Source organism: Salvelinus fontinalis, chromosome 19, assembly GCF_029448725.1.
Source record: "Salvelinus fontinalis isolate EN_2023a chromosome 19, ASM2944872v1, whole genome shotgun sequence".
NCBI classification, from domain to species: domain Eukaryota; kingdom Metazoa; phylum Chordata; class Actinopteri; order Salmoniformes; family Salmonidae; genus Salvelinus; species Salvelinus fontinalis.
Window position 1 is genome coordinate 45,158,607 of NC_074683.1, and position 25,742 is coordinate 45,184,348.

The 25,742-nt window shown below is 40.6% G+C and overlaps 1 protein-coding gene across 1 annotated transcript in view; it reads left to right on the plus strand.

Moving 5' to 3' along the window:
- LOC129816813 (NALCN channel auxiliary factor 1-like) overlaps window positions 1-20,243 on the plus strand; it is a 185,993-nt gene extending 165,750 nt beyond the window's left edge. The window contains exons 2-3 of the mRNA XM_055871723.1: window positions 12,403-12,574; window positions 13,822-20,243. Of these exons, the coding sequence (XP_055727698.1) occupies window positions 12,403-12,574; window positions 13,822-14,138 (489 nt within the window). The 3' untranslated portion in view covers window positions 14,139-20,243. The remainder of the gene's footprint in view (window positions 1-12,402; window positions 12,575-13,821) is intronic.
- Window positions 20,244-25,742: the final 5,499 nt, after the last annotated feature.

Below are 25,742 nucleotides of genomic sequence, written 5' to 3' on the forward strand. Positions count from 1 at the left end.
TGTCAGTTGATTTGGTAGAGTCAGGTGATTTTAAAAGGCCAAAAGAACAATGGGATTGTGGTAAGCTTAGCCTCAGCAAACTCAATGCAATGTTTGTTTACTTATAATCTAACTAGCAAAACTATTGGTTATCAGGTTAATGCTTGCAGAGACATGTTGTTGGTCTTTGCTGGTTGTTTACATTCATGCTTGATTACTTTCATTGAGTGTATCCTTCTCCTTGGTTGTCCGTGTGTGTGTGTGTTTGTATGTACACTACAGTTCAAACTATCTTTTACCAGATCTATTGCTCAGCACAACTGAGCAAGAGGACAAGTACATTAGAGTGTCTAGTTCGAGAAACAGACTCATTAGAGTGTCTAGTTCGAGAAACAGACTCATTAGAGTGTCTAGTTCGAGAAACAGACTCATTAGAGTGTCTAGTTCGAGAAACAGACCCATTAGAGTGTCTAGTTCGAGAAACAGACTCATTAGAGTGTCTAGTTCGAGAAACAGACTCATTAGAGTGTCTAGTTCGAGAAACAGACTCATTAGAGTGTCTAGTTTGAGAAACAGACTCATTAGAGTGTCTAGTTCGAGAAACAGACTCATTAGAGTGTCTAGTTCGAGAAACAGACTCATTAGAGTGTCTAGTTCGAGAAACAGACTCATTAGAGTGTCTAGTTCGAGAAACAGACTCATTAGAGTGTCTAGTTCGAGAAACAGACTCATTAGAGTGTCTAGTTTGAGAAACAGACTCATTAGAGTGTCTAGTTCGAGAAACAGACTCATTAGAGTGTCTAGTTCGAGAAACAGACTCATTAGAGTGTCTAGTTCGAGAAACAGACTCATTAGAGTGTCTAGTTCGAGAAACAGACTCATTAGAGTCTCTAGTTCGAGAAACAGACTCATTAGAGTGTCTAGTTCGGGAAACAGACTCATTAGAGTGTCTAGTTCGAGAAACAGTACCCGCAAAACACCGGGCTCAACGTCAACAGTGAAGAGGCGACTTCGGGATGCTGACCTCAAACTATACACTCTAATGTACTTGTCCTCTTGCTCAGTTGTGCACCGGGGCCTCCTACTCCTCTTTCTATTCTGGTTAGAGACAGTTTGTGCTGTTCTGTGGCGGGAGTAGTACACAGCGTTGTACAAGATCTTCAGTTTCTTGGCAATTTCTCGCATGGAATAGCCTTCATTTCTCAGGACAAGAATAGACTGACAAGTTTCAGAAGAAAATTCTTTGTTTCTTGCCATTTTGAGCCTGTAGTCGAACGCACAAATGCTGATGCTCCAGATACTCAACTAGTCTAAAGAAGGCCAGTTTTATTGCATCTTTAATCAGAACAGCAGTTTTCAGCTGTGCTAACATAGTTGCAAAAGGGTTTTCTAATTATCAATTAGCCTTTTAAAATGCTAAACTTGGATTAGCTAACACAACGTGCCATTCACAGGAGTGATGGTTGCTGATAATGGGCCTCTACACCAATGTAGATATTCAATAAAATAAATCTGCCGTTTCCAGCTACAATAGTCATTTACAACATTAACAAGGTCTACACTGTATTTCTGATCAATTTCATGTTGTTTCATGTTGGACAAAAAAGGTGCTATTCTCTTTCAATAACAAGGACATTTCTAAGTGACCCCAAACTTTTGAACGGTAGTGTATTTATCTTTGAGTGTATTGGAGTGTGCGTGTTGGTGTGGTTAGCCATCCGTGAGGTTGGAAATTGCTATGCGACCCGTCACCCATAGCTTGTACTAGAGCTCTGAGGGGGCATTGCTGCTAGTGCTCAGAGAGCCCTGTGGGAAATGAGTTGCTGGTTTACATGCTTCCTCCTGCAGTAGAGTAACCTCCATCTGACTATTCACCCTTTACATTTCATATTGCCTCGACTGCTAGTCTGCTCAACTCCCCTCAGAAATGGTACGCTATAAGAAAGAGTTTTGTTTTCTCTGGTCTAGTATTTCACAATATGTTCCTCTGGGATCAATAGGGTTGAATATGTTGTTGCATCTCAGCAGTAGCACACCTTATTCAACTAGTCAACTAATCATCATGCCCTTCACTATACAGCAAATTTATTTTAAATCGTTTTAAATCAACACTGACAGTGTTAAATTTAACACCGGGCCAGTGTATACGGTCCACACTTTTGAGTGTTAAATTAACACCATGCCTAGTGCTGACACTGTTACACTTTGTCAGTGTTATTCAATACCACTATATTGTATTTTTAACACTAGGACGTGTATATAGTTAGTACCAATGGTGTTATGCAATAAAACCTCATATATCATTTTTTATCATCACACCAAGAGGTCCGTATCTCTTGACAAGGTCACTCAGTGTTGAGTTAAAGGTCAGTCAAAATCATGTTTTTCATGAAATTTGATGATATTTGAAGGAAACCAGATCAAAGTATGATCACCAAAGTACCAAAAATGACTGTTGCTTTGACATTGATAAAGTTTGATCATACATTTACTCGTCCCCTCCCCATGTCAAACACTTGGATTCATTATTAAGGGGACAAGATTACATCACCTTAACTCTCAACCTCTTAAGGATCTGCCACTTTTTGTTGTCAATTGTCACCTAAAATGACATACGCAAATATTTTAACAGCCTGTAACTCAGGCCTTGAAGCAAGGATATGCATATTCTTGGTACCGTTTGAAAGGAAACACATTTAAGTTTGTGAAAATGTGAAAGGAATGTAGGAGAATATAACACAATAGATCTGGTAATAGATAATACAAAGAAAAAAACAACCGTTCTTTTGTATTTCTTTTGTACCATGGTCTTTGTAAAACAAGAGAAAGCCATAATGTATTATTCCAGCCCAGCTGCAATTTAGATTTTGGCCACTTGTTGACAGCAGTGTATGGGAAAAGTTTTAGACTGATCCAATAAACCATTGTATTTCTGTTCTAAATTTTGTATCAAGACTGCCCACATGTGCCAAATGTGTTTATTAGTAACATGTTCAAAACTGTTCACTCTCCCCAAACAATAGCATGGTCTTATTTCACTGTAATAGCTACTGTAAATTGGACAGTGCAGTTAGATGAACAAGAATTTAAGCGTTCTACCAATATCAGATATGTAAATGTCCTGGGAAATGTTCATGTTACTTACAACCTCATGCTAATCGCATTAGCCTATGTTAGCTAATGCGATCCCGAAGAAGTTTTAATACACCAATGGTAACATGATATTCTCTTACCTCATTTAAATAAGTACTGTAACCAACATCGGAGAAGTCGTGTTTTCAGAGGTGCGTGTTTATATACCAGCTAGATAGCTACTGTACTGGTGCCACTCAGTGTGAAGACATCTTGAATAAAGAACTGCACCAGTGACATTATTTATATTTTCCCTCTCAATTGCCACACAGTAAATTGGTCAGTGTTACCTAGAGCATGTTGTAATTGACATTTGTTTGGTAAAAACAGTAGGATAAATAAACATGTAGGTGGAGTACAATCTCATTTTTTCTCCTTTTCTTTTTAGAGCTTTGTCACAACGAACCAGTCTGTCAATGCAATTTATATATTAGATGCAATTTCAATGTTTGAGTTGCTTTATGTATCACCAAATTAACTTGAGATTATTTTACTTCAACACTGCATCCAAGTTGATTCACATAAGTGTTTCAAAGAGCTGTAGTTAGCCATGAGAGAAACATTACTTTTCTGAATCACTGTTCAGGACATTGCAATAATATGTTCAAGTCTTCATTGCCATGTGCTCTTATGTAAGCATTATAAAAGACCTGATATCTGGCACCAGACATGCTCAAGCTTAACTTAACAGAAAAATTGACCACTTAAACTGGTACAACACTTCCACTCACGGGTGGCCAAAAAAAAACAAATTTAACGGCAGGTCTTAAAACCTGTCTAGGACATTCGTTCCGCTAGCGGAACCCCTCGACAACATTCCACTAAAAAGGCAGTGCAGGAAATTCAAAAATATTTTTTAGAAATATGTAACTTTCACACATTAACAAGTCCAATACAGAAAATGACAGATACACATCTTGTTAATCTACCCATCATGTCCGATTTCAAAAATGCTTTACAGCGAAAGCACAACATATGATTATGTTGGATCACCACCAAGTCAAAAAAACAGCCATTTCTCCAGCCAAAGAGAGGAGTCACAAAAAGCAGAAATAGAGATAAAATGAATCACTAACCTGTGTGCATATTTATATCCAAAAATCTCTGTTTACATTGGCGCCATGTTCAGAAATGCCTCCAATATATACGTAGAAATTGCAGAGAGCCACATCAAATAGCAAAAATACTCATCATAAACTTTGATGAAAGATACATGTTTTACATAGAATTAAAGATACACTTGTTCTTAATGCAACCGCTGTATCAGATTTAAAAAACTTTACGTAAAAAGCACACCATGCAATAATCTGAGTACAGCTTTCAGACAACAAAGCAGCCAAAAAGATATCTGCCATATTGGCTAGTCAACAGAAGTCAGAAATTACATTATAAATATTCCCTTACCTTTCATGATCTTCATCAGAATGCACTCCCAGGAATCCTAGTTCCACAATAAATTGTTGTTTTGTTCGATGATGTCCATTATTTATGTCCAAGTAGCTACTTTTATTAGCACATTTAGTACACATATCCAAACGCTCGTGCAGATCCCGCATAACTTCGGACAAAAAATGTGAAATGCGCATGACCAGGACCTGGCTCTCTGCCAGACCACTGACTAATTCCCCTCTTATTCAGCCCCACAACACAGTAGAAGCCTCATTCCAGTTTCTAAAGATAGTTGACATCTCGTAGAAGCCGTAGGACGTGCAAACAGATCCATATTCTACTGTGCATTCAATAGGGACTGAGTTGAATAATCGACCAACCTCAGATATCCCACTTCCTGGTTGGATTTTCCTCAGGATTTCACCTGCCATATGAATTCTGTTATACTCACAGACATCATTCAAACAGTTTTAGAAACTTCAGAGTGTTTTCTATCCAATAGTAATAGTAATATGCATATATTAGCATCTGGGACAGAGTAGGAGGCAGTTCACTCTGGGCACACTATTCATCCAAAAGTGAAAATGCTGCCCCCTATCCCAAAGAAGTTAACTAAGCCACGCCTTCAACATAATTGCCCAGTGTACCTTGCCTTTTCTAGTGAATTGTGGAGTTACCGAACATGACTATATTTGTTAGTCACTAAGTGGGGTCCTACTGTAAGTGAACGTTACTACAATTAAACTGTTTATGTTAGTACATTACATATATCATAAAGCCTTACTTTGATGGCCATGTTTTACCCCAACCCAGTGGTGCTGGGAACCTATTGGTTTACAGACCACAACAGGCCTGAAAGTTATATTATGCTGGCTTGCAAAGTGATATGTAATTCCTATTGGAATCCAGCCAGTGTTAGGACATCCGACAGTTGGAATTTTATTCACCCACAACCTGTTAGGAACATTAAATCTGGAATGAATCTAAGTAACTGATTGGATTAATTTAGAAAAATCTATGCTATTTATCTTTGTGTAGCATAAGATAATAAATCAATCAATGTACATGCAAAAACACAGATATTAAAAACAATCCCCCCCCAAAAATCTAATTTTGGTAGAGCGTGATGGGAAAAATGTAATAATGGGCGTGGTTTTGATGGGAACATTTTATTCTCCACAGAGTAAAACTGACACAGTCACACTCTTACACTCAACACTGGTTATTAACACCAACACTGGGATTATTTTACACCACTTTCACTCTTAGAAAGCTAATTTAACTCTTGAATTAACACTAGAAATGTTATACTGAAAAATCAACACTAGGTTACACTGACCGATTTGCTGTGTGGTAATTCAGAGGGAAAATGGAAATAGTGTCACTGTTGCAGTTCTTTATTGAAGGTGTCTTCACACTTTTCAAAACATTTTAACTTTCTTCTCTCTCCTCGTTTCCGATTTGGTCTCACATTAAAGCAAACACGTGAAATCTTCTCTGCTCTCGCTTCAGCTGCAGAAACCATTCGAAACCACTGAAAAATACTAGGTAATTTGCTGTGTATTTGGCCAATTTGCTGTGTAGCTGCATCAGGTGTGCTAGTGCTGGGCTGGACCAAAAATGTGTAAACCTGAGGCTCCCTGGGGTACTGATGAAAACCACTGCAGACTGAACTGAAGATGCTTGAGGGTTTATTACAAATTACTGTACTGTAGATGATTGAGGGTTTATTCCAACACTACTGTACTGTAGATGAGTGAGGGTTTATTCCAACACTACTGTACTGTAGATGATTGAGGGTTTATTACAAATTACTGTACTGTAGATGATTGAGGGTTTATTCCAACACTACTGTACTGTAGATGATTGAGGGTTTATTACAAATTACTGTACTGTAGATGAGTGAGGGTTTATTCCAACACTACTGTACTGTAGATGATTGAGGGTTTATTCCAACACTACTGTACTGTAGATGATTGAGGGTTTATTCCAACACTACTGTACTGTAGATGATTGAGGGTTTATTCCAACACTACTGTACTGTAGATGATTGAGGGTTTATTCCAACACTACTGTACTGTAGATGATTGAGGGTTTATTACAAATTACTGTACTGTAGATGAGTGAGGGTTTATTCCAACACTACTGTACTGTAGATGATTGAGGGTTTATTCCAACACTACTGTACTGTAGATGATTGAGGGTTTATTCCAACACTACTGTACTGTAGATGATTGAGGGTTTATTACAAATTACTGTACTGTAGATGATTGAGGGTTTATTCCAACACTACTGTACTGTAGATGCTTAAATAGCAGGGATAGCAGAAAAAGAGGAGGAGATAAATGAAAAGTGAATGTAATGAAGCAGTAAATTACTATGTTTTACAGTAAGCTGTGGTGGTGGGGTGCGTGAGGAGTGTAAGACCTTAGAAATAGAATGAATAGAACAGGCTTGGAACCTCTAACCCTGGCATTTTGACTGGTAAACTCATGGGTACACACGCAAAGGCTGCCTGGTATTGTGATGCAATAATTTCCATGGTATTTTGGAATGTTCTAGCAAGTGATGATGGATTGCCATGGTAATATATCATGTTCATTCAAATGATGCTAACTGATGTGGCTAATGCAATGCAATTAATTTTTTTGTAATGTCAGTTGAGTTGACTCAACAAATCACAGCACAGATTGAAAGATACACTTCCTGCTTTTAATTCCAGGCATGGGTTCACGCAAAATGGCTGCAAGTCCACCCATTATGCCGTTATTTACTTGGAGACACCCTTTCTATTCATTTTATTTCGATGTGTAAGGTTGCAGTAATCCGGTGTGTTCCCGTGCACTCCCTCCCTCCCTCTAGCCCTACCTCAGTCAGCAGTTTGCCCTGCGTACAGGGGAGCAGGGGAAGCAGGAGCACAGATAAAACATCAAAGACAAAGCTCTGACAATGCAGGGCCACCCAAGGCCTTGTAAAACCAATACTATAGGGCGCTGAAAGGCCCTCCGACAATTACAACCTTATTAGGCTAATCATAATGGAATAATACAATCCAGGAGGACAGCTTAGGTATAACACTGTAGCTTGCCAAGGAGACCAGGAGACGAGACACTAACGCATATGGATAAAACAGGATGAGGGGAAGAGAAGAGAAAAGAGAGAGAGAGAGAAATAAAAGTTTGAGAAAGATGAAACGGCGAGTATGACTAAAAATGAGAAGAAAGTGAAGAAAGAGTTCCGTGAGGACAGAAGAAAAACAATGCTGACCTTGAGCATGCTAGTGGGGTTGATTGAAGTAGAGGCTATGTTTATAGTATAGGTACCAGATTATTTTTATTGCTCTCTTCTTCTTCCAATGTTTCCAGTGTTCTATACGTATCTCCATTCATCTGACCCCTTTCACCCCATCCCCCCTCCCCCAAGGAGCGAAAGAGAGAGAGCGAGGTAGCGAGAGTGAAAAAGAGAGAGAGAGAGAGAGACAGGCACAAATAGAGGACCCTACATTGCACTGCGGCCCCATGCAAGGCTAGCCCTGCTGCAGCACTACTGTAATCTGCAGTGCTCACAGCAGCAACAACACTGCAAACCTGAACCATGTTGCTAGCTAATAGCTCTTAATACTGGCCTTAGGATATGCTTTAGGTTTCATCCAATCTCTGCCTTTTCTTCTTCACTTTAAAGGATATATTTAGCCTAAATCCTGAGCGTTTAGAGTTTTGGTTGGAGGAGGGTTAAGTCTCCACAGAGGCGTGTTGTTGGGTTAATCTCCCTGAGTGCGATGTTATTGATTATCTAGCATGGTTCTTTATCCACAAAGCCCTGAGGGTAGGGACATGATCAGATTTGACTTTGGAATATGAGATACTGCTGAGTGAGAGAAATCATAGGCCTTTGCCAAAGTCTTCGTCCCTCTATCGCCACCCTATGGTCAGGCATAGACATAGCAGGGGTCTATGCGTAAGGTCACAGACACTCACACACACACAAACACACACACGCAATGCTGTGATAATGTGTGGATGAGGATGTGACATTAACGTGATGACGTGATCGTGTTTACTGCTGTGACATACACACACTGCCCAGCGCAGAGTGAAGGGCAATATGTGTCTATCTGTTAAATTCACTCGAATTTCACATCCATCTGGAATTGTATTATTATACTGAACAAAAATATAAACACAACATGTAAAGTGTTGGTCCCGTGTTTCATGAGCTGAAATAAAAGATACCAGAAATGTTCCCTACGCACAAAAGCTTATTCTCTCAAATGTGTTCACATCCCTGTTAATTAGCATTGCTCCTTTGCCAAGATAATCCATCCACAGGTGCGGCATATCAAGAAGTTGATTAAACAGCATGATCATTATAAAGGTGCACCTTGTGCTGGGGACAAATAAAACTCCACTGTGGAGTTTTGTCACATTGTTTTAGAGAAATTTGGCAGTACGTCTAACCAGCCTCACAACCGTAGACCACGTGTAACCACATCAGCCCAGGACCTCCACATCTGGCTTCTTCACCTGCAGGATGGTCTGAGACCAGCCACCCAGACAGCTGATGAAACTGTGGGTTTACACAACCGAAAAATGTCTGCACAAACTAGCAGAAACCGTCTCAGGGAAGCTCATCTGCATGCTCATCGTCCTCACCAGGGTCTTGACCTGGCTGCAGTTTGGCGTCGTAACCGACTTCAATGGGCAAATGCTCACTTTCGATGAGGCAAATGGTGGTCACACCAGATACTGACTGGTTTTCTGATCCACGCCCCTAGCTTGTTTATAAGGTATCTGTGACCAACACATGCATATCTGTATTCCCAGTCATGTGAAATCTATAGTTTAGGGCCTAATGAATGAATTACAATTGACTGATTTCCTTATACACTGAGTATATACAACATTAAGAACACCTGCTCTTTCCATAACATAGACTGACCAGGTGAATCCATGTGAAAGCTATAATCCCTTATTGATGTCACTTGTTAAATCCACTTTAATCAGTGTAGCTAAAGGGGAGGAGACAGGTTAAAGAAGGATTTTTAAGCCTTGGGCCAACTGAGACATGAATTGTGTATGTGTGCCTTTCAGTGGGTGACAATTGAAGAGCCTTTGAACAGGGTTTGGTAGTAGCTGCCAGGCGCACTGGTTTGTGTAAAGAACTGCAACGCTGCTGTTTTTTTTTACGCTCAACCATTTCCATTGTGTATCAAGAATTGTCCAGTGTATGAACTGTAACTCAGTAAAATCTTTGAAATTATTACATGTTGCGTTTATACAGTACTTTTGTTCTGTATAGTTAGTTACAGAGCTGTCCATGGTGCTGAAAGCATAAGCTTCCTGTGTTTGTGACTGAGGAAATAATAGATTCACCTTTTTTTTACGTGCTAATGCCTGGCTTACTGTTCATCATCAAATGCCGCTCAAAGATTTATCTAATCAAGAGCACATTGGGAGTCACATCATATGAGCAAGAGCCTTACACACGCACACCCACACGCACATGCATGCACACGCGCACACACACACACAGCATAAATATCTCATCTGCGGAGGGGATTGACAAGATCTATGATTGGGTGCAGTGTGTTGAGCCGTGACGGTTAGCCCGCGGCGGGCACTAACGTGCCTAGCGCTCCCCACTTCCCCAAACAAGCTTTGAGTGATTCACCGGAACCACCGGCTAATTACCGTAGCCCCACGGGGACCAGGAGCGGCGTGGAGAACTAGGAGACACACTCGCTAACAGGTGTCAGCTCCACAACACACCATATAGCGACAGCGGACTTATCGTAAATCTGTTGGGACGAGGAGCCCAGGGAATATACCTAGGAAATATGTGTGCGAGAATAGGAAGGCCTCTGGAATATGTCTGAGACAATAGGTCAATGGAATACATTGTGTACTGTATGAAGGGTTGCGTAGGTACAGTAGGTGTACAGTACCATTCAAAGGTTTGGAGACACTTACTCATTCAAGGGTTTTTCTTTATTTTTACTATTTTACTATTTTACATTGTAGAATAATAGTGAAGACATAAAAACTATGAGATAACACATTTGGAATCATGTAGTAACCAAAAAAGTGTTAAACAAATCAAAATATATTTTAGATTTTAGAGTAGCCACCATTTGCCTTGATGACAGCTTTGCACACTCTTGGCATTCTCTCAACCAGCTTCACAAGGAATTATTTTCCAACAGTCTTGTTGGCTGCTTTTCCTTCAATCTGCAGTTCAAGTCATCCCAAACCATCTCAATTGGGTTCAGGTCAGGTGATTGTGGAGGCCAGGACATCTGATGCAGCACTCCATCACTCTCCTTCTTGGTCAAAGAGCCCTTACACAGCCTGGAGATGTTTTGGGTCATTGTCCTGTTGAAAAACAAATGATAGTCCCACTAAGCCCAAACCACTAGGGATGGTGTATCGCTGCAGAATGCTGTGGTAGCCATGCTGGTTAAGTGTGCCTTGAATTCTAAATAAATCACGGACAGTTTCACCAGTAAAACACCCCCACACCATAAAACCTTCTACTCCATGCTTCACGGTGGGAACCACACATGCAGAGATCCTCCGTTCACCTACTCTGAGTCTCACAAAGACACAACAGTTTGAACCAAAAATCTCAAATTTGGACTCAGCAGACCAAAGGACAAATTTCCACCAGTCTAATGTCCATTGCACGTGTTTCTTAGCCCAAGCAAGTCTCTTCATATTATTGATGTCCTTTAGTAGTGGTTTCTTTGCAGCAATTCAACCATTAAGACCTGATTCACGCAGTCCTCTGAACGGTTGATGTTGAGATGTGTCTGTTACTTGAACCCTGTAAAGCATTTATTTGGGCTGCAATCTGAGGTGCAGTTAACTCTAATGAACTTATCCTCTGCAGCAGAGGTAACTCTGGGACTTTCCTTTCCTGTGGCGGTCCTCATGAGAGCCAGTTTCATCATAGAGCTTGATGATTTTTGCTACTGCACTTGAAGGAACTTAAAAAGTTCTTGATATTTTCAGAATTGACTGACCTTTATGTCTTAAAGTAATACAAAAAGTATTATTAAAGTAAACAAATTTCTATTTGCTTATTTGAGCTGTTCTTGCCATAATATAGACTTGTTTTCCCCCCCAAATAGGGCTATCTTCTGTATTTCACCCCTACCTTGTCTCAACACAACTGATTGTCTCAAATGCATTAAGAAGGAAAGAAATTCCACAAATGGACTTTTACCAAGGCACACCTGTTAATTGAAATGCATTCCAGGTGACTACCTCATGAAGGTGGTTGAGAGAATGCCAAGAGTGTGCGAAGTTGTCATCAAGGCAAAGGTTGGCTACTTATAATATGAAAATATATTTTGATTTGTTTAACACTTATTTGTTTACTACATGATTCCATATGTGTTATTTCATGGTTTTTATGTCTTCACTATTATTCTACAATGTAGAAAATAGTCAAAATAAAGATAAACCCTGGAATGAGCAGGTGTGTCCAAACGTTTGGCTCGTACTGTATGTATGGAATACATTTAAGACAATATGGAATATGTGAGAGACAATATGTAGAGTAGAACTGGGGAATATGTGAGAGAGAATAGGAAGGCTTATAGAATACAAGAGAGGCCTGTGGCATACTGTACTTTACGTCTTAGAGAGAGGACCTCTCCCACCAAAGCCCTTATTAATTGGAAGCTGGATACCAGGAAGTCTGATCAATTCAAGTAAATCAATTGCAAGAGAGGTCAAGAATGGTGTGTGTGTGTGTGTGCGTGAGCGTGCGTTTGTGTGTGCATCCATACATTACTGTGTGTGTGTGTGTGTGCGCCATCAATGGCAACCCAATTTTAACACATCAATATGTTCTCTCCCTCCACCTTCTCCATCCCATCCCTCTCCGACTCCCTACTAGACGGTATATAAGCCCTGGCTGTGCTCACAGTACTTCCAGACCACACAGATGCACTGCAGTAAGAGGATCCCGTGTGGCCAGTACTGTCTGGAGGTGCAGCAGAGGTGTCCCTTCATCCTTCCCGACAATGACGATCTCATCCACGGAGGAAGCCCCAGTTTTATATGCACAGGTACAGCCTGTTATACTGTATGATACACAGGTTATATGCACAGGGAAATAATATGAAGATATTGGAGAATACTCCCATTTAAACATGGAGTACAACCACAGCACTGATCTGTTACAACTAGCTCATGGAACTAATATGCCAACATGCATTTGCTGTGGTGTGAGATATGCCGTATAGCACAAATGATTGTGTCTAGAGGCTACTTCCCCTTTAAGGTCTGCACTAGAGTGATGGCTTCCACCTCAAAGCTATTGAATGCATCCCCAGCTGTCCATGAGAAGAGTGACAATGGTGTGAGTTTACTGTATGTCACCACCTGGCGGTCAGCAGCCAGCCAAAGTCAACAACCCCACCAGACAGGAGTTTACGCATGGCATAGACCACATGGAGAATGAGGGTTTTTTCTTTTGGGCCAGTTAGAAGTCAGCTCTAGTAATCCATTTTGATTTATTTGTCAAAAAGAGAATAATGTCATGCCCTTTTCCTGCCTTCTGAAGCGTATGCATTTTGTTTTGTGCTGAGTTGGTGCAGTCCTTTGATGCTGAATACATCCAATTTGTTTGCCTGTGTGTGTTCCTGTGTGCCGCTGTGTGTATGTGTGTGTGTGTGTTTGTGCGCGCCTGTGTGTACCCGATGTGTGTGCACCCGTGAAAGTGTGGCCTGTCAGATCAGAGCTGCAACCGTTATTAAGTCTTTAATTATGTGGAGTCTCTCATCAGGCTTAAGCTCTTCGATGTCAAACAGTCCAGAGTGGGAGACGACTTAGCCCTCCTCACAAGTTCACCCACTCACATTAGTATGCAGACCGCTCACTGACACACAGAGACACTCACAGCCGGCATGGAGGGAGCAACAGTTGTTGTTGTACAGAAGACAATCCGTTGCCCAATCCAAAATTAACCTATAGCCTATACCACTAGACCCTTCTTGATTTGAGGTGATCGGATGCTCGTAAGTAATGGTGGAAACAAGATGTTGGAGTGATTAGGATATTTTTTACATCCATATTATATTTAATATTGAGAAGGAGTGTCAAAACAACAACAACAAAAATGTATTTTTACTGCTTGAATTATGTTGGTAACCAGTTTATAATAGCAATGGCCAATTTACCACTGCTGAAGGCTATGTCCAGGCACTCCGTGATACGTTGTGCATAAGAACAGCCCTTAGCCTTGGTATATTGGCCATATACCACACCACCTCGGGCTTTATTGTTCATGTAAATATGTGTCCCTCCTTTGCAGGGCTGTTGGAGGAGTACCATGGGGTGGTGGGTGCAGACGCAGAGTGCTGTGATGTTCGGTGGGACTTCCAGACAGAAGCGGACAACAACCATTCCCGGGGGACCCTCAAAAGAACTCACCCATCCTGTCACCACCGTACCTCTCTCAGTTCCTCGGCCGTGTGCAGAGTGTGCAACAGCCGGCTCAAACTCTGCCTGCTAGTCCTTGTCCTCCTGCACACTGTCGCCTCCCTAACCGCATCCCACAATGCAACGGGACTGGGCCTCCCTGCCTCACTCGCCCCTCTGGAGGAGAGCTCCCCCGCCAACGAGGAGTGAACGGGTGGCCGATGATATAGGTTGTCACGACAATATGAAACATCTCCGCCTCGGTCGGGAATGCTATGTGCTGTTGGCTAGACGTCTGCAGCCGCTGTGCTTTCTGGGTAATTGAGTCTTTGCAGAGGTGTTGGACTACTTATAAATGGAAGACATGCAAATCAATCAAAACAAACAGACTTACAAACAAAGAGAGGAAAACATGACAGTGTCGGGAACGTGGGACAAGGCAGCAGCCTGTGTTGAGTAGGAAGAACTCCTCACTGCTGAGTTTCTCTCACTGAGCTTTTTTACACTGTTTCCCTGTTCTGGCTTTCTGTTGCACTGGCCAACTACGGGATAACACTCACTGTCCTTTTACAATGTCCATCCTTTATGTTGTTCCTTTATGGGTCTCTTGTGCACGAAGGAAATGTCTCATCAGTATAGGATAGATAACATCAAAAAGCAAAGTTGTGAGTGTGTGCATACTTGTGTGTGTGTGATTGTGTGTGGGTGTTTACTCTGAAGTCTCAACTTATTTGGGTTCCCATTCCTAAAGCGGCTTTAGATGTAGGAAAGGACACTAAAATGTTAGAGTAGTGGTTTGTTCTCATGGTTCCGTGTGGCTAAATTGGTAGAGAATGGTGCTTACAGCGCCAGGGTTGTGGGTTTGATTCCCACGGGGGACCAGTATGAAAATGTATGCACTCACTACTGTAAATTGCTTTGGATAAGAGCATCTGCTACAATGTAAACAAATTATCCTTGGTAAAATTAACGTACACCCAGACTACACTACTGGCCAGTGATATAATTCTAATGCTTCTCAATATAGAAGACAACCCCTTGATATAGAAGTATCCCACTAGCCTTTCTCTGTCCCTACCACACACTCTGTCCATGCTCTGTCTTCTCAGCCCAGCACTCCACACATAGCAGGTCTACTGTTTGTCTAATCAAAATGTCTTACCTCTATTCTGTACGTGCATGTGGAGGCTCTCTTAATGATGTGAAATTCACAGCCTTGTTGGTTTGCTTTACATAGCCTTAGCCCCCCTTTGTGGTAGAGAACACTACTGCACCCCCAAAAGACCACTAGTAAGGTAGCATGTCCTCTGCTTTCTTCAACTAATGTTACTTATCTTACATTATGTAAAGGGCTTATTTCTATATACAAACACAGACAAAAATGTGCTTGAGGTATGGCTTCAGGTATCTCAGTTCACACTGCATGCTTAGGGTTATACCTTCAAAGGTAAGCATTTGCTTAAAATGTGTTTAATGTGTTGCTATAGAGAGCGGGCAGGTGTAGGACACAGTATGTAGTATGTTTGAGGAGAAACGTTGGGCGGCACAGTAAGGCTGAGAAGCTCAATGGCATTATGTTAACATTACTGTTAGCATTATGGTTTGTGTGAGCTGGAAGAAAAGGCAATATTTAAGGGCTGTTTTAATCATTTCTTGTCCCTTTGTTTTCTAGCTGATTAACTGAACTGATAGATAGTGGTGTCAGGTTTTTTAGGCCTAACAAATGTATGCTGAATGCAGAATTCTCCACTTTCATGTCTGTTGAATATATATGTTAGCTGCCTATTGCTAGGTCCGGCTTGTCAGATTCTACTAGTCAACTACAGGTCCCACAAATTGAGAAACAAATAGAAAACTGGTTCTCTGCTCATTCATTGTGTCATTCTCCATTGTGAGATTTGTCTGTTTACTTGTTGTCTCACTCAAAGTCATGCTGCATTCACGACCCTCGGAGTGTTGGGAAATGCAACCTGTAGACTCAGAGCAATGGAGTTGTGTGCATTCACATGCTTTGAACTCGTTGAGAACACCAATAGGCTAACGTCAAGATAGCAACTTTAACCATAAACATACTATCATGCTCAAAAACAAATTATAGTGTTCAAAAGCCTTCAAATTGATTGTTTTTGATAAATAATGTTTTGTTGTTGCATTTACCTGCCAAAAATGCTGTCATCAAAGTATTTTCCTTCAGTGATGTCAGAGTTCAGCATGTCAGAGAAGTTGGGTTCCAGAGATGATACCTGAGTTGCAAGGTTGTAATTAGGACTTGGAAGTTTAGATTACTCCGATAGGTTGTGAATGCAGGATCTGTTCATTTGACCCCATCATCCCATCATTCCTGTTTCCTCTCTGGTTCCATCACCCTGTCATTGCCGTTTCCTCTCTGGTTCCATCACCCCGTCATTGCCGTTTCCTCTCTGGTTCCATCACCAGATCATTCCTGTTTCCTCTCTGGTTCCATGGCCTGTAATTCCACAGGCCAACAGTAGATGGGGCTCTTGAATAGGTTTATTTTAAGAATGTATTATACATGATGAATTAAAGGTAGAATGTCAAATGAAATCCTAGCAAGATTGGACCACTGGAAGATGGGGTCAAAGATAGTCAAAGCAGATGCATAAGGATACAGGAGGCTGAGGTCTTCGGAACCTAGTGATGATGGAGGTGTGTGTGTGTGTGTGTGTGTGTATGTTCGAGGGGCTTCTGGTGGCTCACCAATTAGTCAGGTTCCGCACAGAGCCAGTCTTCTCTGGAGACCTCATTAGCATGGCTGTGCCTAGGGGCCTGCAGGTGTGGCGGAAATGTCCTGTTTTTAGAGCCCTCAGGAGACACAATATTAACTAGCCCATGAATCACTTCTTCCTCTTCGTTGCACCTAACACCTACTGTAAGTCAGCACACAGCATACATACACCTTCATCAGCATTACACCTCTATCAGCCTCTCATCTAGACCTTCATCTGCATTAAACCTACAATAGATCTGAACGTCATCTTCTAGTAAACACACTCATTCTGTCCATCTGAGAGATGAGTGAAAAAGAGGTTGACAGAGATTCAGAGGGAAGGTAGGGATCTGGAGAAAACACATTGACGGAGGATGAAATGAGAAAGAGAGGGAGAAGGAGTCACAGAAGGAGAGAGGGAGAAGGAGTCACAGAGTGAGAGAGGGAGAAGGAGTCACAGAGTGAGAGAGGGAGAAGGAGTCACAGAGTGAGAGAGGGAGAAGGAGTCACAGAGTGAGAGAGGGAGAAGGAGTCACAGAGTGAGAGAGGGGATGGATGGTTGACAAATCAAAATGAACAAAGGGCCAAACCCTAAATCAGTGAGTATGTGATGTTACAGTATGCAAGAGAATTCCACACATGACCAGAATAAAGCCATGGCCTTTTTGGAGAGCTCTAGATAGTATGTCCTGAGAGAAAAGAGATATTATCACCAAATATAAGACTATTCTCAGCAGCTACAATACCATTTAGTAAAAGTGCCCTAAAAAGGCTTATGTTAGCATGTTAGCTTCAGTGCTATCCTACTGCATCAAGACAATCCTTATACTGTATCTCCTGACTATCACTCTTATGTGTGACCCATACCTTGTAGGAGTCTACCACGTTAGTAGGCTACTCCACCAAAATGAGGCCCCCAAATATTCTAGGAAAATTGCATCTTGTCTTGCTCTTCATTTTTCCATGTTCCATATCTGATATAAGGTTGAGATCCAATGACCTTATGGACCTCGGTGTGATTTGACCCTGAACCAGTATACATCCTATAGCTTTACATCAACACACTAAGTCATGCGCATGTAAAAGTCCCTTTTACATGCAGTAATGCATCATGTACTACCAATGGCTGTCCTGGCTGATGACTACAGTATGTGTTCTCCATGCCATCTCTCACTGACAATACTGTGCCATAGACTCACCATAAACATTACTGTACACAAGCTTTCTCCAAATAAAGATAGACTTTATGAAATTCCATGAATAAACATTTTTCTAATTTCGATATGGTCAACGCAGGCATGTATGCAACACTGCTGTGATTTGCTAGGTTTGATTCCCTATTATGCTAATGTGGTTTAAGGCCCTATCATTTCAATCTAGATCACAATGACATTGATGTTGTACTGTATGTACTATAGACCTCCTAATGAGTACCATGACCCAATCTAAAGACATCACATTTATAGTGTTGTGTTCATTACACATAATTATGTGTTCTTATCCTGTTCCACTCTCCCGCTTGTGCAGCTGCCTGATATACAGTTGAAGTTGGAAGTTTACATAAACTTAGGTTGAAGTCATAAAAACTAGTTTTCAACCACTCCACACATTTCTTGTTAACAAACTATAGTTACGGTAAGTCGGTTAGGAAATCTACTTTTTGCATGACACAAGTCATTTTTCCAACAATTGTTTACAGACAGATTATTTCACTTATAATTCACTATATCACAATTCCAGTGGGTCAGAAGTTTACATACACTAAGTTGACTGTGCCTTCAAACAGCTTGGAAAATTCCAGAAAATTATGTCATGGCTTTAGAAGCTTCTGATAGGCTAATTGACATACTTTGAGTCAAATGGAGGTGTACCTGTGGATGTATTTCAAGGCCTACCTTCAAATGCAGTGCCTCTTTGCTTGACATCATGGGAAAATCAAAATAAATAATCCAAGAACTCAGAAAAAAAACACACAGCCGTCATACCGCCTAGGAAAGAGAAGCGTTCTCTCTCTTAGAGATGAACGTACTTTGGTGCGAAAAGTGCAAATCAATCCCTGAACAACAGCAAAGGACTTTGTGAAGATGCTGGAGGACACAGGTACAAAAGTATCTATATCCACAGTAAAACGAGTCCTATATCGCCATAACCTGAACGGCCGCTCAGCAAGGAAGAAGCCACTGCTCCAAAACCGCCATAAAAAAGCCAGACTACGGTTTGCATCTGCACATGGGGACAAATATGGTACTTTTTGGAGAAATGTCCTCTTGTCTGATGAAACAAAAATAGAACTGTTTGGCGATAATGACCATCGTTATGTTTGGAGGAAAAGGGGGAGGCTTGCAAGCCAAATAACACCATCCCAACCATGAAGCACGGGGGTGGCAGCATCGTGTTGTGGGGTGCTTTGCTGCAGGAGGGACTGGTGCACTTCACAAAACAGATGGCATCATGAGGGAGGAAAATGATGTGGATATATTGAAACACCATCTCAAGACATCAGTCAGGAAGTTAAAGCTTGGTCTCAAATGGGTCTTCCAAATGGACAATGACCCCAAGCATACTTCCAAAGTTGTTGGAAAATGGCTTAATGACAACAAAGTCAAGCTATAGAAAATGTGTGGGCAGAACTGAAAACGTGTGTGCTAGCAAGGAGGCCTACAAACCTGACTCTGTTACACCAGCTCTGTCAAGAGGAAAGGGACAAAATTCATCCAACTTATTGTTGGAAGCTTGTGGAAGGTTACACAAAACGTTTGACCCAAGTTAAACAATTTAAAGGCAATGCTACCAAATACTAATTGAGTGTATGTAAATGTCTGACCCACTGGGATGTGATGAAATAAATAAAAGCTGAAATAAATAATTATCTTTACTATTATTCTGACATTTCACATTCTTAAAATAAAGTGGTGATTGTGAAAAACTGAGTTTAAATGTAATTGGCTAAGGTGTATGTAAACTTCCGACTTCAACTGTAAATGTCTCTCTTTTTCTTTCTCTCCCTCTCTTTTTAGCCATGTTTTTGTTCTGTCCTGTGGATCTATGCAGAAGCCCATTCCTTTTTTTGGTTGTAAATATGTTCCCTAGAATGCTGAACGATGTATCAAGTATATCTTTGCTTCCAGGTTATCTTGCGTTTTGAGTTGATGTCATATTTCTTTACTCTTCTTCTTTTATTTTTCCCCCTTGAGCGTCTGAAATCATTGGTTGCGTTTTTGTTGAAGTAGGAAGAGAATTTGGTGGGGCTTAACCAATAGAATTGTCCTCAGATTCACACCCTTATTGAGAGAGGTTATGGGACTGTGTGTGTGTGGGAGAGAGAGAGAGAGAGAAAGCTATATGATTATAAAAAAGGTTCAAAGGCATATAGAAGTATCATTACAGTTATGGTTATTATGATTACTATTATACTACCGGTATATTGTAATATTATAGATGCTTTAGTTCAGTAACTTCTTTAATTTTTTTACAAACGACTTTGATGAAATGATTTATAAAACAAGTCATGATCTTTTGGAAAAGTATCAAAACTACTGCTACAATGATGAAATTGTCTTCTGATTAAAATAAATGCAGACATATAATATGTTCCTCTGTGGTGGTTTCAGTGTGTTCTAGCACTGTTCTAGAAACACACTATACAGGTAGCGCAATGCACAATGGCGTATTTTGGAACAAGGCAGATGGTACGTCTGTATGAGGTAGCGGAATGGTTGTAGGAAATAACCCCTGTCTTTTTCTTTGATAGTGCAGAGCGGTTTTCTTACATTTGAGCGCATGCAGTGCACTCCTGTATTCACTAGATGGTAGTATAGACCTAGTAAATGGTGTAGAGAGAGCCTTGATTATTACGAGTTCACATCCAGGCCTTGACACACAACAGCCAGTGAAAGAGAATGGGGATACCATAACCGCTGCAGGAGCACTCAATCATTTTGCCTTGACAACCGTACAGTGAGGCAGGCTGGTGACAGAGTTGGCCAGACCTCTGTGGTGATGTTTGAGGGTGACAACAGGGTGACAACAGATGTCCTGTCATGATATTTTAACACAGACACAAATGATCCCTCTGCCTCTTGCTTCCACTCCCTCCAGCCCTTCTTAGTTTAGTCTCACTTGACTCCAGCTCCACCATTACAGAGAGCAGACACATGCTGGGTCATAACATACTGATCCTGATAATCTTACTGGACCGTAGTATGGCCTGGCTTGTAGCCTGCTGGGGTTGGACAATAAAAGGGTGTTGGACAATACGTCTTCTACCACCCAAAAGTCTGATTAATCGGTTTAGCCAAATTCCAAATCCGAGAGCTTTTACTGTAAGACATTCCCTCAAATGCATTCCAGCCATCCTGAATGTTTATAATGTGACGTTCTAAGAAATTCTTCAACACTAGTTTTGGGGAGTTTTTTCCCTAATGTGAAATCAGAACACTATGTTGTGTCACAACCTCCTCACCCCTGACGGAATAAACCAGTGACGTTTCCACCTGTCTACTGGCTTCCGGTATGTAGGCCTCTGGTGAGTAGTCTAACTGTTGGACATTTTTGAGCTCAGATATTCTATAGTGAGCTGAGATATGCAATAGAAGCCAATCATCCATTCTGAAAACGCTGAGCAGGACCTGGTGGAGCCAGATGGGTCAGAGCCCACACAGGCTTGGACTATTCATATTTAATGACTCCAGATGTACTGTACAGTACTGGACATACATTTATTCAGCCGTTTATTTACTAGAATCCTCTGTGTGTATGTGTGTGTCATGAACTGAGTCAATAATTGTTACTCATATGAAACTTTAGAAAAGGGGTGAATTTCTCTTTTCTTTCACATTTTTGTAACTACACAGCAAATTGCCAGTGTTACCTAGTGTTGATTTTTAATTGTAAAATTTCTAGTGTTGATTCTAGTGTCATATTAACTCTGTAAGTGTTACATTCATACTCATTTGTGTAAAACAACCCCAGTGTTGGTGTTAATTACCAGTGTTGAGTATGAGAGTGTGATTGTGTCAGTTTTACTCTGAAGACAGTAAAACGTTCCATCAAAACCAAAACATTCATTATCATATTTCCCAGCATGCTCTATTGCAGCAAAACATTTTGGGGATTTTTTTTAATATCTGTGTGTTTGCATTTACTTTGATTGATTGATTATCTTATGCTACACAAAAGATAAATTGCATACATCTTTCTACACTATTCCAGTCTGTTAGTTAGATTTATTGCACCGTTACTGGAATCGTTGTTCCATTATAAATGGTTCAAGTAGTTGCCTTCATCAGAGATCTTGATGATTATTGTGAGTGCAGGTGCTAATAACTGGATTCTAATAGAAATTATACTTCATTTTGAAAGCCAGCATAATGCGACTTGCTAGCCTAATGTGGTCTGTAAATCAGGTGGTCCCTAACACCACTATGTTGGGGTAGAACTTGGCCATCTAGGCCTTAAAATGCATGTACTGTACAGTCATAAACAGTTCAAATATAATGATAACATTTACCTGGAGTTGGAACTCACTTGAAGTGCACAGGACTGAAAATGAGCAAATTCAACAACCATGTCTCTGTCATTAACAAACATAGTCATGGGTGGTAACTCTACAATTCACTTGAAAAAGCAAGGCACACTGGGAAATTATATTGGATGCATGGGTTAGTGGGGGTGTGGCTTTGAATTCGTTATCTTTGGCCACCCATGATTGGAAGTTGTACCAGTTGAAGTGGTATATGGTTATGTTTATTAAAGCATGAGCATAGCAGTTATGAAGTTGTTAAAAATTATTATTTAAGAGCATAGTAATAATAGTAGTAATAGAAATAAAAAAAATTGAATAGTCTTGTAATATCTAAAACTGAACAATGAATGACCTTGTAAAGTGATACAGATCTCTTGGTGTAATGGTTGAAGCTATTATGTGAGGTGTAGTGATGGGAAACTGAGAATTTCTGAAGGCTTTGGCGCTTTAACCAAATTGTGCCAGAAAACTGTTCATTTCTCGAAGCTTCATTATGTGTTCCCAATGCACATTAGTGACATCTGCTGGTCAGCAATAAACATGTGATTATCAGATAGATGGTTTTAATAAAAACCAAAACTATGTTATGTAGCGGTAAATTGTTGGCTTTAGTAGCCTATAATCAGTTGGAATATCAACCAGGTTTATATCTTACATCATGCTTCCCTTTATTGCCTTCAAGTTTACCATTTTTCAAAAACTTGAAATATGGCATTATTTAGAATGCTTAAGACAGAAGCTTACACTGTACTAAATAAAACAATTATTTGAACAACAGTGTAGAAAGTGTGGTTTCACGTAAAATAATGTTCAAAATAGTGTGCCTTTAACGCTATTCAACCTCATACCCTCAGGTCCTTGAATGTTCCATTGTTCCCTAATCTACCTGCTACGCTACTGGTCAGGTAAAACTATATTTGCAAATACAGTGTCCAGTAGAGGTTGGTGTTTGAAAGCAGCTTGGAATCGAAGAAAGCACTAGAACCACAGCGAAATCACTGGGATCTCGCATTTTGCAAAACACGGTTTGAAAAAGCATGTGATCAAACAAAGCTTCAGACGTCACTGATGACAGACTGTACTTCTGATAACGTGATACACACATTGGCACACTGTTTGGAAGTTAGCTGCTTAGCGATTTCAACGCATGCCTCGGAGTTCCACTATCAAAAGCAACATAACTTATGTGTTATTGCATAACGCCATTGGTAAAAACTATATACACTTCCTAATGTTAAAGGTCCCGAACAGTCATTCTGATTTCCATGTAAAATAGCCTTTTGAGTGAATAAATATCAAGAAACTTGGATGAAGTGAACAGTGTTGCAGTAAAATCTCCTCAAGCTAATTTGGTGGGACACAAAGCAATTGGTTTCATCCAAATATCATCCAATTTCATGAAAAACATGATTTTGACTGTTCATGAACTTTAAAAATACTATATGAGGAGTAACAGTGTCACCATACTGTGTTAATTTAACACTCAAAAGTGTGTACCCATATAGACACTGGCTCAGTCTTAAATTTAACACTGTCAGTGTTGAATTAACACAGGATAATTTGCTGTTAAGGTGAACTCCTAGATGTACTGTATGTAATCTGGGTAAGCCAAACCACTTGTGTTTCTGGGTGAGCGAACTCTGACTAATACACACATTTGCAAATAGACACATACAAGCAGTTTTCTTTTACAGTAGCTTTACCACAATGATTTACCAACCTACCTACCTACCTACCTGCTCTCCACAGAGTTTAAGATGCCATTTCTATTAGTGTTGTTTTGGAGGAGGGAGGTATCAGTCCTCTAATCCTCTCCCCACCTGCTGATTGTCAGCCCTGAATACTGCACCTGTTATTCCATCCTCACTCTGCCACTATGACTGTCTGACTGTGTTGAACTGTGTGGGCAGATAGGAGGTAAGGGATTGAGAAATGGGACGATTATGTTGATTGTGAAAGTGTTACAGTACTGCTGACAAGGGTGCAACCATACTGCTAATGTGCACTTACCTATCTATTAACTGTGAATAGTAATGGCATGAGTCCCTATCAGGAGGGAAGTGCTGTTGATGGGCCATTGTGCTCTATTGCGCTCTATCATAAACATATTGATGTATAACTACGGTATGCTTTTTCACTCTCTACATTCTGGGATCTACAGGGGACCAATATAATTTGCATTCAATGTAATATACTGTCCCTACAAGACTTTCTGTAATAAGATAACATTTTATATTTACCTTTACCGGATGGTTTGAAGTACATTTACATTACATTTAAGTCATTTAGCAGACGCTCTTATCCAGAGCGACTTACAAATTGGTGCATTCACCTTATGACATCCAGTGGAACAGCCACTTTACAATAGTGCATCTAAATCTTTTAAGGGGGGGGGGGGGGGGGTCAGAAGGATTACTTTATCCTATCCTAGGTATTCCTTAAAGAGGTGGGGTTTCAGGTGTCTCCGGAAGGTGGTGATTGACTCCGCTATCCTGGCGTCGTGAGGGAGTTTGTTCCACCATTGGGGTGCCAGAGCAGCGAACAGTTTTGACTGGGCTGAGCGGGAACTGTACTTCCTCAGTGGTAGGGAGGCGAGCAGGCCAGAGATTTTCTATCTGATAATCACATGTTTATTGCTGACCAGCAGATGTCACTAATGTGCATTGGGAACACAAGTACACCTATAACCCATTTGCTGGCTCCTCCAGTTTGTGATATTGGTAGTGAGAAAGGCTGTGGTCATACTCACATCTTAAAAAACTATTTGTTAATATTGGTAGTTATTCAATAAGTATACTGAAGAAAAATACAAATGTAACATGCAACAATTTTATAAATTTTACAGAGTTACAGTTCATATGAGGAAATCCGTCAATTTAAATAAATTCATTAGGCCCTAATCTATGCACTTCACATGACTGGGAACACAGATATGCATCTGTTCGCCACAGATACCATCCCCCAAAAATGGGCCTCAGGATCTCGTCATAGTATTTTTGTGCATTCAAGTTTCCATCGATAAAATGCATTTGTGTTCATTGTCTGTAGCTTATGCCTGCCCATACCATAACCACCACCGCCACCATGGGGCACTCTGTTCACAACGTTGATATCAGCAAACCGCTCGCCCACACGACGTCATACACGTGGTCTGCGGTTGTGAGGCCGGTTGGACGTACTGCCAAATTCTATAAAATGACGTTGGAGGCGGCTTATGGTAGAGAAATGAACATTAAATTATCTGGCACCTCCTCTGGTGGGCATTCCTGCAGTTAGTATACCGAAACTTGTGGCATTGTGTTATATGACAAAACTGCACATTTTAGAGTGGCCTTTGATTGGCCCCAGCACAAGGTGTAATGTGTAATGGTCATGTGGTTTAATCAGCTTCTTGATATTCCACACCTGCAGGTGGATGTATTATCTTGGCAAAGGAGAAATTGTAACAGGGATGTTAACAAATTTGTCTACAAAATCTGAGAGAAACAAGCTTTTTTTGTGCTTATAGAAAATTTTGGGGATGTCTTATTTCAGCTTGTAAAACATGGGACCAACACTTTGT